At 41.7% G+C, this 13252-nt stretch overlaps 1 protein-coding gene across 2 annotated transcripts in view; it reads left to right on the plus strand.

Annotated features, from left to right (window-relative positions):
* PLEKHM3 (pleckstrin homology domain containing M3) overlaps nucleotides 1-13252 on the plus strand; it is a 171725-nt gene that overhangs the window by 130062 nt on the left and 28411 nt on the right. For both annotated transcript variants that reach the window (XM_036022966.1, XM_028509277.2), the window contains exon 7: nucleotides 11027-11184. In XM_036022966.1, the coding sequence (XP_035878859.1) occupies nucleotides 11027-11184 (158 nt within the window). The remainder of the gene's footprint in view (nucleotides 1-11026; nucleotides 11185-13252) is intronic.

Below are 13252 nucleotides of genomic sequence, written 5' to 3' on the forward strand. Positions count from 1 at the left end.
GGCCTCGGATTTCTGACATATATATTAAGTAAGGAAGCTGTGTTTACAAGACCACTTAGGGCCTTTCTTTTTCTTACTATTTAATGAGTCAATAATGTCAAAAACGAGGAGCAAAATGAATAGTAGAGACCTAAATCAGATTTATTTCAGGCATATAACTAACTCAACAGAGAAGTAAAATTCTGCTGAGAATTTTTTGGGACTGTGTCAATTTAAAACGTTGTAATCATTTTGCCTCATAAATAATGCATATGTACTTCTATCAGAGCATGTGGCCTGTTTGGGGGCTTAGAACATGTGGACCCCCTGACTGTACTTGACTCTTTGCAAATGCTTCCGCCGAGTTCCATGAGGCTGTGTCTGCACAAGGCCACACCCCTCGAGACACTACCTGCAGTAGCCCCCAGCCCCATGTTTTTCTGAGTAAGAAATTCCTGTCCTTTGGTTCATCTTTGCCATTCAACAACTAAAGAAAACCGAAATTGAAATATCTTTTGTTCCCTAAGACTTAGTTTCCAGTAGGGAGCAAAATGTAATTTGATGGGAACGATGATGACTACTCACAAATCTACCCAATTACATCAACCCAGATTCAATTATCACATACTTTCGTAAGTCTGAGTTGAAATTGTCACCTTCAGGAAAGGATCAGATAAGAACTATTTAGTGACATCATAATCCACCCTGAGTGAAGTGCTTGATTAGCCAAAAGCCCAGTGGTGTTGGAGCCGCCCTGTAAGGGGTAAAGAGGGGCGGGGAGCAGCTAATTGGAGAAGACACAGTTTTCTGTTTATATACAAACATCCCAGCATTGAGCCACGATAAGGAGCTCAAAGGTTAATTATGGGAAAATGGGGTTCAGCAAACTTTTGAAATAGGAAAATCCCCTATGCTTTTTATTTTCCCATTTTAAGGACATTATTTAGAAGAGTAAAAATTGGAATTGAATGAGACCTCAAAATATTCTCACCGTGTGTTAGGGTTTTCAGACTTGAGCAAAATCCACCGGCTGTTCTTTCCTAACTCTCCATGAACTCACATGACCCAGGTCCCTAGACTTCACTGTACCTGCCTGTCAACGCAGAAAAAGGGCCCTCAGAGAAAACGAGCGCCACCTCTCCCGGGCCTCTGACCAAGCACATGCAAACTAGATTACATTGGAAATCATCTTACAATGTGTGACAATTTTGGGTCTTCCATTTCATCAGGCTAGCTTGTTACTAGTAAGTGGCAGGTGGCTTTGTTTACTGTGAATGGGGTCTTTGGTTAGACTTTTAGAGGAGGGGCCATTTGTCAAGTGCAGCAGCCCTCTCCATCAAAATCTTCCCAACAGTTGGCCAGAATCTAAATGTTGCACAATGGTTGAGGAATGCTTGTGTTCAAATGGAAGGTAACTTGACAAATCAGGGGGAAGGAATTAGCCCATGCATACAGAAATTCAATGAGAAAGAGCTTTTTCTTTCTTTTTTCTTGTCCAACTTAGGAGTGCTCTGTCCCTCTCCCCCTGTAGATTTTGAATTTTGTGCTGGTGCCAAGGGAGTGAAGGTAACGGACATAAAAGAATCATTTGTGCCCATTTCCCAATCCCACAGATCTCTATTGGCTGCCGACCTTGAACATGACACTGCAATTTCCTGGTGCCACACATGAGTAATAAGCAGCTGCTTCTGAAACTGTGGTTTGGAGAAGACAGCACTAGGTTATTTTTTAACTTAATTGTAATTTTTGATTGGTCTGCAAGAAAGTAAATCAAATAAAGTCTGTTGTCTTAGTCTGCAAGAAAGCCATAGGCCTCAAATTCCAATGCTGACCATCTTGACCAGAATAGAAGAGGGGGGAAAATGTGTGTATCCCTGAACTGGAAGTTCGACCAGGCAGCTTTCATGGGGTAAGCATATTTGGTATATCTGTCAGCTAGCTGGATCGTGCAAAGTAATATTGGATGGTTCCTTGAGCGCTAGAAGTACCTGAAGTGATACAGTGGAAGGATTTATAGAGAGACTACAAAAGTGACAAAGAGCAAAATCAGGAAGAAGGTATCAGCCTGGTGCTGCACTCTGTCCTCACCCTGCCTTGCACTAGGAGGACATGTCATTTTAAGTTACAAATGGAAGTGTGGATTCTTTGAACACCCAGTCAGAAAATACCTCTGAAATGGTCATACACACATGCCCTCCAAATAAGTAATACCAGAGTAGTGCCTTTCTTAGTAGAAGAAGTTAAGTTGAATGGAAGCCTTTTCTCAAGGAGATAGGGCAACTTGGTACTTGGAGAAAGGGGGGGAGGTTGAGGGCAGGGGGTGGAGAGGATGGACAGAGTACTGTATATACTTTCTGCTACTTTGTTATGATTTTGCACACGTAGACAGGCACTTGGGGAAAGAAATAGAAGGATTACTAAACCTCACCTCAGAGGCCTATTTTGCCATCACTTTATGACATATCCAAATGACCACCTGATTGGTAGCCTTGTGACACTTTTCTGATTTATTTATTTTTATTTACTTTTATTATTTGCCATTTAATCATTTTTTATTTTTCAATTACTGTTGGCATATAATACTATACTAGTTCCAGGTGCATACCGCACTGACCAAACACCACGTAACCTACCGAGTGATCATCCCAATAAACCCTGCACCCGTCTGAATCCACACATAGCTGCCAGAATATCATTGACCGTATTCCTTATGCTGCGCTCCACATCCCAATGACCATTCTATAAAACCCAGTTTGTACTTCTCAATCCCTTCGTCCCTTCACCCGTCCCCCACACCCCCTCCCACCTGGCAACCGTCCAAATGTCCTCTGTATGTATGAGTCTGTTTCTGTTCTGCTTGTTCATTTATTTTGATTTTTAGATTCAATTGTTGATAAATATGTATTTATTACCTTTTTTATTGTTCATATTTTTTATCTTTTTTTCCTTGTAATTTGTAAAGAGCCCTTAACATTTCACATAATACTGGTTTGGAGCTCCTTTAGCTTTTTCTTGTCTGGGAAGCTCTGTAGCTGTCCTTCCATTCTAAATCATAGCTTTGTTGGGTAGAGGAATCTTGCTTGTAGTCCCTTGCTTGTCATCGCTTTGAATTTTTCTTGCCACTCCCTTCTGGCATGTGACGTTTCTGTTGCAAAATCAGTGGACAGTCTTATTGGAGCTCCCTTGTAGGAAACTAACTGCTTTTGTCTTGCTGCTTTTAAGATCCTCTCTTTGTCTTTGACCTTTGGCATTTTAATTATGGTATGTCTTGGTGTGGGCCTATTTAGGTTCATCTCGTTTGGGACTTATTGCACTTCCTGGACTTGTATGTCTATTTCCTTCAGCAAGTTAGATAATTTTTTTATCATTAAATAGGTTTTCAGTTTTTTTCTCTCTCTCTTCTCCTTCTGGTACCCGCATAATAGGAATGTCGGTATGCTTGAAGTTGTCCCAGGGGTTCCTTACACTATCCTCATTTTCTTGGATTCTTTTTCCTTTTTGCTGCTCTGATTGGGTATTTTTTGCTTCCTTATATTCCAAATCACTCATTTGATTCTTGGCTTCATCCACTCTACTATTGATTCTCTGTAAATTATTCTTCATTTCAGGTAGTGTGTTCTTCATTTCTGACTGGTCCTTTTTCATACTGTTGAATATCTCACTAAGTTTATTGAGCATCCATATAATGAGTGTTTTGAACTCTGCATCTAGTAAATTGCTTGTTTCCATTTTTAGTTCTTTTTCTAGAGTTTTGTTCTGTTCTTTCATCTGTGCCATGTTTCTTTGCATCCTCATTTAGGCAGTCTCCCTGTGTTTATTTCTATGTATTAGTAAAGGTACTAAATCTCCCTGGCTTCATAGAGTAGCCTATGTATGTAGTAGGTATTGTGTAGGATATAGTGGCATAGCCTCTCCAATCTCCCAGGCTGGGTAGTCTAGGTGTATCACCCCCATGTGGGCTGTGTGCACTGTCCTATTGTAGTTGAGCCTTGGCTGCTGTTGGCATGTCAATGGCCAATCAGCTAGCTGTAAGGACTGGCTGTGACCACTGACCTCCAATCACTGTGGAGGATCAGCTGTTTAGGGGCCCACCCCACAGAACAGGACTTACTTCAGTGGGGTTCTGGTGCCTGCTGAGCCTGCCCCTTGAGTGTGTCACTTGTGGAGGTGGTTGGGTGATGATGCTTCAATGTGGTTTGAAGCTGTCCACTGGGTGTTCTGGCCTTAGGACCTCCCAGGAAGTACACCAAGGTCAGCCACCACCTGTGTTCTGCCCAGGGCCACCCAGCATAAGCTACAAAGCAATTTGCATAAAGCTGCAAATTGCAGCTACTACTTTTGCTGGGCTTAGAGGTGCCCAGGTGAGCCCAAGCTGCAAACCAAGGCCAGCTGCTGCTAGGGTCACTTAGCAAGAAGTACAGGGCTTGCTGAGGCCAGACGCTGCTTGTTTGAGAGATTTTAGGAAAATCTGAAGCATAAGACAAGATAGGCCACAGGTATGGAAAAGCCACTGGAAACAGCTCGGGTAGGCCTGGAAGTTGGGTGCGGTGGGGCAAACAGTGTGAGCCAGGATGATGGATTCTCAGATAGGGTGCCTACCTGCCAGCTCATCAAAGGAACAATGGCCTCTGCCAACACTTCTGTCTGAGAAAACTGCCCTATCCCCAGCTCTCATCCTAATGCTGAAAAATTCATTTCTTCCTCTTATGTCCCAGAGCCCAGAGGGAGGGAGTCCGAGTAAGTCCGTGTGCAGGCCCTTTAAGAGGAACTGCCTGGAACTCTAGATGTCTCCCTCAGCCTCAATCTCCACTAGTTTTTACAGCCACAGTTATGGAGACTTCTCTCCCCGGCACTGGAACCCTGGGCTCGGGGGCCTGCTGTGAGGCTGGGACCCCTTGCTTCTCAGGCAGGACTTCTGCAGCTGAGCTATCCCTCCCAACGTGTGTTTGCTACACAAGTGTGTGGGCCCCGCCTGTTCCGTGTCTCCACCCCTTGTATCGTTCTCTGCGTGGCTGCTTCTGTAATTCCCTAGTTGTAGGACTTCCACTCAGCCAGATTTCAGGCAGTTCTGAATGATGGTTGCTCTGCAGTTTAGTTGTAATTTTGACGTAGTTGTGGGAGGACATGAGTACCACGTTTATGTCTACCACCATCCTGACGGGAAGTCTGACCTTGTGACTTTTAATGGGTTGTTATAAAGTTATATTAACTTGTGACTAATTTAATTATTATAAGTAGGAAAAAATAAGCAAGACAAATTCCAGCCTTGTTTTTTCCTTCCTATCCCACTGCTTCCCCATGCCCAGAGACAACTAAGCTCCGAGGGAGTGTGGAAAACTCGGTAATGTAAGCCTCTCTGGGGGACTCCCTAATAAATCCAACTACCATACACCAGAAAAATACACCTAAGTTGTCAAGAAGCAAAAATTGTACTGTGGTTAGATTCTTTTCTTAACAAGCTTTAGCCAGTATTATGAAGAAACTGCTTTTTTGGCTTACTTTGTCCTAGTCAGTCCTGGCTTGCTCTCAGTGACATTGGAATCCCCTGGATCAACTCTGGATACACAGTTTGTAGGACTTTTCCCCGTGCTGGTCCCCACTGAGAACTAATGTCACCCTGGGGAGGCACTCCAGTTTCAGGCTAACACAGCAGAGGCCTCAAACCTGACTTCCCTCAGGCTGTGCTCTTGTTCACCTGTTGGCAGTTTGACTTTGCCCAACCCATAGTATTTTCCAGGTCCACTGGCATTCTAATAGTTCTTTTCTACTCTTCATTCTCATTTGGAACCTAATGGTAGGAGGATCCTTGGGCTTTGGTCTTCAAGGCTGTCACCTTCCTGGTGCTTTTGGAAAGTGGCCCTAACCCTAAGCCCCCACCAAGATGGCTAGGAAGTAGACATGGAAGTTGTAAGACTCTTAGGGGCAGGAGGAGATGGTGGGAGGCAGGACACTTGATTTCCTTTTAAGCAATGAGCCACAGTAAAGATATATGGGATTTTTAAAAAGAACTCTAGGAGATATCACACTTGGAACCTACTTCTTTGTAGTGATCAAACCTCTAGACCAGAAGCTAGATTGTTGGATTCTGTTCCTAGTGTTGCTAGCAGTTGCATTCAAAGATAAGATTTAAACCTCCTAAATATATCTTAATCCCTGGGAAATTATAAGTATAAAGTTTTCCTTTTGAAATATTAAAGAAACGTTTGTAAAGTCTAAAATATACTTACAGGCTATTACCTCACTTTTCTGGAGGGAAAACTCTCAGCAGCTTCAGCCCCTTGGAACATGGTCATGAACCTGAGCTGACAAATAGGGAGAGAGAGCAATTAATCAAGTGAAAAGGAGCAAAAAGAGTCCCCGAGTAGCTGAGCCGCCACCAGGTCCATGCACTCTTTATGCTCCTCACTCAGTCGCACAACAGAGTGATTGAACGTGTCAGCGACACAAAGAGAGCCCTAAGATATGCCTGCTGCAGGCAAGGAAACAAGATGAGAAAGCATCAGTGGCCAGTCAACAAGAACTTAGGTGCCTGGCAGAGACGGGATATTAAAGACAAGTATGAAAGCCAGTCTTTGCCTCCAAGCAATTTACATTCTCTTAGGTGGCTCGATATAAAATTGGCATTTTTTAAAGTAAAATCACCATTTTATAGTTAGTACCACCATTTCGATATGTTCAATCAACAGTCGGATAAGCAAAACAATCACATTTTAAACAACAGCAAAGGGTACAAAACAGCATCAAGTTCTGTATTGAATTACATGTTGTAAAAGTAATTTACGTGAAGCACAAAAGATCCAAACAGCTGAAGTTGCCAAAGGTGGCTTTCCAGTTCATGCCAGAATAGATCCGAGCCATGAAGCCCGGGTGAAATTTAAATAAGTGTTAAGAAAAGAAGCGAAACTTTAGATAGAGGAAATGACATGGGTGAAGGCACAGGAGCCAGAGAAAGCATATTCTGCTGAGGAAAAGTTTGCTCACAGCAGAAGGAGCATTGCAGGAGGCGGAACCTGAGTCTGGGTAGAGAGCATGGAGTTGGCTGATGGAAACACCTGCACAGCAGGAAAATGTAAGATCCAGTTGTGCCCAGGTCACTCCCGCAGCAAGTCTATGGGACGTAGTAATTCAATACAATTCTATGAAATGAAGGAGTAAAGAGTTTTTACTAATGATAAAATAAGAATTCACCAAGGCTTGAGGAAAGAGATTCCGTGTGACGAAAGTGGTATCTAAAACTGATTAGCAAATATGCTGTGTGGGTTGAAGGAGAAAGACTGGCATCTGGAGACAAAACCAGAAGACTGAGAGCAGTGATACGAGTGCTGGGCAAGATGGGAACAGGGACTTCCACCAGAGATGTTTAGGGAGAATCAACATGAACTTTGAGAATGTTATGCTAAGTGAAAGAAGCAAATCACAGGAGACCACATGGTGTGTGATTCCATTGATATGAAACCTCCAAAAGAGGTGAATCTATGGAGACAGGAATCAGATTATTGGTTGCTTAGGGCTTGGCAGCAGTTTAGGGGGGAAAGGGAGTACTTGCTCTCGGGCACAAGGTTTTTGGGAGAGTTAAAGACGCGTTCCCAAATTGATGGTGGTGATGGTACACAACTCTGTGAATAAACTAAAAGCCATTTAATTGTAGACTTTAAATAGGTGAATTACACGGTATGTGAATTATATCTCAGTAAAGCTGTAATTTGAAAAGAGAGGGAATCAATAAAATGTGGTGAATGACAATACGCATATATGTTTCTGATGGAGAAAATGGGCCACTCACTAGACTCCATAATTTCCAGTTTGATTCTCTTTGAAATAACAAGAATGTCCACTGATACCATCATTACTTAGTATTGTTTGAGGAGTGCTGGGTGATGCAATAAGACATGAAAGAAACAAGAAGTATAATATTAGAAAAGAAGTGACTAGATTATTACTTTCAGAAAATCATAAGAATCACCTAAAAATGATTTACATTCCTGAACAGTCAGTAAGATATAGTCATACATTAGATGTACACAAAAGTTAATATATTCTAATATACCAGCAATAGCTAATAAGAAAAAACATTATATAGAAGTTTAACTTTGAAATACCTGAATATAGTAAGAGTATGTGGCTTATACAAGGGAAGGAAACAAATTTTTGTTAAGCAAAAATAAATGAAGATTTAAGAAAAAGAAGATCAAAACTATGAACAATAAAATGGCAATAAATATATATCTATCAACAATTGAATCTAGCTCTGGCTGGTGTGGCTCAGTGGGTTGAGTGCTGGCCTGCAAACTGAAGGGTCTCTCATTTGATTCCTGGTGAGGGCACAAGCCTGGGTTGCGGGCCAAGTCCCCAGTTGGGGGGCACAGGAGGCAACCAATCAATGTATGTCTTGAACATCGATGTTCTCTCCCTTTCTCCCTCCCTTCCCCTCTTTCTCTAAAAAAATAAAAAAAAATAATTAATTTTTTAAAAACCAGTTGAATCTAAAAAGCAAACTAAGCAAACAAGAAGAACAGAGACAGAATCATGGATATGGAGAGGGTTTTGATGGTTGCCAGATGGGAGGGGGTGTGGGGCAATGGGTGAAGAGATAAAGGAATTAAGAAGTACAAATAGGTAGTTACAGAATAGCCATGGGGATGTAAAGTACAGTGTGGGAAATGGAGTAGCCAAAGAACTTATACACAGGACCCATGGACATGAACAAGGGCGTGGGGATTGCCTGAGGGAGTGGAGGGTGTTGGGTGGAGAGGAGGCAAAGGGGAAAAAACTGGGACAACTGTAATAGCATAATCAATGAAATATAATTTTAAAATAAATAAAGCAAATGGAGATATAGATCAGGTTCTTTGATAGGGAAGCTCAATATTATAAAGCTATCAGTCCCCAAATTGACTTTTTAAAGCCTATTAAAATCCCTAGGTAGGAATAAGTATATGTTGTTGCCTGTGTAAGTTTGTTGAAATATTTCAAAAGGCTTCAAAATGTTCATACCCTTTGTCTCAAGGAAACCATCTGGATAGGGCAAAGCCTTATGCTCAAGATGCCCAGTCGGCTCCTTTAGATCCTAGAAGGTAACCCTCAGGTCTTCCCCGAGGTCTTCTCATCCTCAGTCCTCCCACCAACGTTCACTCACCTGCTTTCCAGAACTGTTCTGCATCCCGATGTTTTCTTCTGAACAGACTGAAGTTTGTGCCTCTCTTTAAATGTGTCATTAACCTTGGTTGTTTAGGAAAGAATAATGTAAGCAAAGCCAAATGGAACTGAAATATCGTTACCACAATTTAGAAATAACCCTATGACACATTGGAAAGTGCTTACTGGTGGCTGGGTATATGATTTGGTAGTGGTTATTTCTTAGAAAGTATAGCATGTGTTGGTATTAGGAGGATGCTTTACTGGAGTTTATTGAAGTTAATGGTCCTTGAGAAAGGAAAAATAAAAAGAGCTCTATCTATGGCTTTCTGAAGGTCATAGAGAGAGAAATAAGTTGAAAAATGGTGGGAAATGGACTTGCTGGACTCAAAGCCAGCACAACTTCTACTGTCTTCATTAAGAACAAAAATCCACTCTTATAAAGCAGTAGACCTGCTTTTTCTGTTCACTTTCTGAATCTTGATGCAAAAGTAATATACATTGTTTTAAAAATGCAAAAAAGGACAACTGTATACAAAGTGAAAGACTTGCTTTTCCAACTTGTTCCCTTCCCTAGAGTTAACTATTGTTATATTCATTTTTAAACCATTGTGAGATAATGCTGTGATCTTTAAAACCACTTTAGTTTTTATCACTAGCATTATTCATGTCTTCATTTCTTGCAAAATACAGTATTACGTTCTTTGTAGTCTTTTATTTTTGTAATGTCAGTTACTACTAATTTATTCTCCTTGGCATTGTAATTTCTTTTTAGGTATGATTAACATTGCCCTCAGATGTTATTTTTATGTAAAATTTTCATTTAAACTATGTATTCATTTGAAAGTATCCATCTATTTCCAATTATTTCCAGTTATTTCCTAATAAATTAAATTTCATCTTTTTTCTTGTATCAGAATCAGCATGCATACGTATTTGCACTAATAGCAATAAAGGCACGTTTTAGCTTGTTAATGTATGAACTGCTGGACTCCTTGAAGCCTGCGCAGCCTTAGTTAAGTGAGGAGGGATCCTACTGACCATTGGTTAGTGGATGTTTGCGGGGCCAACAGGTGAGGTAACTGTGGGAGGCAGTCACATGCAAGACACCAGTGGGGACAACTGGTGGGGGCGCTAGTTGGGGACACTAGTGGGGACAACTGTCAACAGGACAGCACATGCCCCAGTGGGAGCAAGCTGCCCCTGTCACAGCCAATATCATCGCAGCTTAGAGTTCATGCCTAGTTCTGCTAGATCTATGGATTTTTTCAAAAGAAGCCCCCAAAGCTGGATTTTTGTGTGAAATCTCCCAATTATTAAATGGAGTCATTATTTTAAAACACTAAGTCTTTAAAAAAAACTTTCAGGCTCAATGTGACCTTCAGACTGCCCAGTTTGCAACCTCTTTATATTATATACTTATCAGCAGCAAAACAAACCTATTTTTCCACATTTGGTAAGTGTTCTTGGGGGAGGTAGTGAAAAACTATCCCATTAACTCATCAGAGAAAGAGCGTTACTGAATTTACAGCAGGAGGTTCTACACTCGTATTTACCCTGCATGTTTTCAGTCTATTCTGGGAGCCGCACCACATTCCTCTTGTACCGCACCATAACTGCGAAGTCGGCCTATGGAAACAGGGCTCCCCATTTGTTGGCCTTCGATCCCCTACTCTACACTACAAAGAAAGAAGAATACAAAAGAAGTTTCAACATCTTCATTTTCCAACCTCCAGTGGTTTAAACCAAAGGGTTCTTTTGGAGCGAAAATACTATGTCTTTTCTTTCTCGGAGTTGCTGAGAAATTATAATTAGAGGTTTTCCTGTTGCGTAAAGGAAAGGAATTCCAGTTCTCCTCATCTGCAAGATTTCTGTTCTCACTTTCTTCCCTGTCCCGTTTCTCTTTCTGCAGGTAATAGAGGGAAAGCTGGCTCCGTTCCTGGGCAAGGTCATTAAATTTGCCACCTCACACGTGTACAGCTGCAGTCTGTGCAGCCAGAAGGGGTTCCTGTGTGAAATCTGCAACAATGGGGAGATCCTCTACCCTTTTGAGGATATTTCAACGAGCAGGTACAGAATTTCTTGTTTTAATTATACCCGAATGTGTCACATGCAGTTTTATTTGGCCAGATTGGGCCAACTTCTAGTGAAAACTGTGTCTTTCTCGCATACCCCGTATCAGATCTCCCTTATTGTTGGAGAGCATTTCTTACCCTTTGGTTTTCTATATTTATGTCCAACGCTCCTCACTACCTCTACCCAGAATGAGATAGCAGAGTTGCAAGGAAACATCGCCCAGCTCTGCCTTATTAGGTAACAAAGAGTGTTCAGATTCATTTTTAGAATGAAGACCCGGGGGGAAGAACCGTCACAGCCATTTCAGGGCCAAGGGCTGGGCGGTGGGAAATCGAAGCCTCAGAGGAAGGCCCGAGCTGGGCGGATTGCTCGGAATGAAACTGGAGGACACCGGTGACCAGCTGTCTGGCTCACCACATGCGTCTGTCCACAGATGCCCTGCAGCCTAGTGATGAAAGTTTTAGGACCCAAGGAGAGAAAAGTGGGAGTTTATGTGGGATTATTTTTCTAACCAAAGTAACATTTGGGCATCATCACATCCATTGATTGATGGATGATTTTTTCCTCCACCAACTTGAGAGCAGGATTTTTACCATTGCTTTTCTTGAATCTCAAAATGATATATATCACTTTTCCTTTTACACAAAGAGCATGATGGAAATATACACCGGGTGTATGTGTACACTGGCTTCTCTGGGCATGAGCGTCCTGGTCCATTTCCCACCCTGCGGGGCTCACTTACTCTGTGGTGCAGACAGAAGGTGAGGCGTGAAGCCAGGGAGAGTGGAAGCATGTAGGGTAGAGTTAGGGTGTTAACAGTTGACTCAGCCCTTCTGGCTGCTCCTTAAACCCAAAGACTCTTTGTAAACATCCAGGAACCTTGGTTGTTCCCACACAAGGAAAGACAGACAAAAACACACACTCTCCAGCCTCCAGTTTCCTGAGTGGACAGGTACTTAGCTCATAGCCTAGAGATTATATGCTGCTTAAAAACGTACACCACCCAAAATCCTGCACACAGATGTTCATAGCAGCAGCATTCATAACAGCCAAAAAGTGGGAACAGCATAAATGTCCATCCGCTGATGAGAGGATAAACAAAATGCGGTATGTCCACATAACGGAGTAGTATTCCGCCTAAAAAGGAATGAAGTGCTGATGCGAGCCGCCGTGTGGATGGACCTTGAAAACATTATGCCAACTGAAATAAGCCAGACACAAAAGGCCATATACTTTATGTTCTAATTATAGGACACATCCCAAATAAGCCAATCCATAGAGATAAAGTAGGGTAATGGTTGCCTGCAGCTTGGGGAAAGGAGAGTGGGGACAACCAATGGATACAGATATTTTAGGGATGAGAGGAAAACATTTTGCAATTAGATTATGGTGATAGTTACACGGTCTGGTGAATACACTAAAAATCAGTGAATTGTATACTTTTAAAAGAGTGAATTTTATATTATGTGAGTTATAGCACAATAAAAAAGTTTAATAAAAATTAGTATTACAAAGGCTTCCAACTGAGCTCTGGGTGGTGTGGCTTAGTTGGTTGGACTGTCATCCCGTAGCCAAAAGGTTGCAGGTTTGATTCCTGGCCAGAGCACATGCCTCGGCTGAAGCCGAGGTCCCTGGTCCAGGTGTGTGCAGGAGGCAACCAGTTGACATTTTCCTCTCACATCCGTGTTTCTCTCTCTCTTCCTCTCTTTCTTCCTCTTTCTCTAAAAGCAATGAAAAATGTCTGCAGGTAAGGAAAAAACAAAAACTTTATTGCTTTAAACTGAATAAACCATTGCTGGACCACAAAACACGTCTCAATAGATTTTAAAAGACTGAAACTATACCAAGTACATTCTCTGACACATGGAATTAAGATCCCCAATAAAAAAAGAATCTGAGGAACCTCAAAATATTTGGAAATAAGACAATACATTCTAAAATCTCTGTGTCAAAGAAGATATCAACTACAAGAGACATTTTAAAATATTCTGAAATGAATGAAAATGAAATACAAAATTTCAAAATGTATGGAGTACACTAAAATAATGCTCAGAGTGAAATC

The sequence above is a fragment of the Phyllostomus discolor genome, chromosome 4 (genome assembly GCF_004126475.2).
Source record: "Phyllostomus discolor isolate MPI-MPIP mPhyDis1 chromosome 4, mPhyDis1.pri.v3, whole genome shotgun sequence".
Lineage (NCBI taxonomy): Eukaryota > Metazoa > Chordata > Mammalia > Chiroptera > Phyllostomidae > Phyllostomus > Phyllostomus discolor.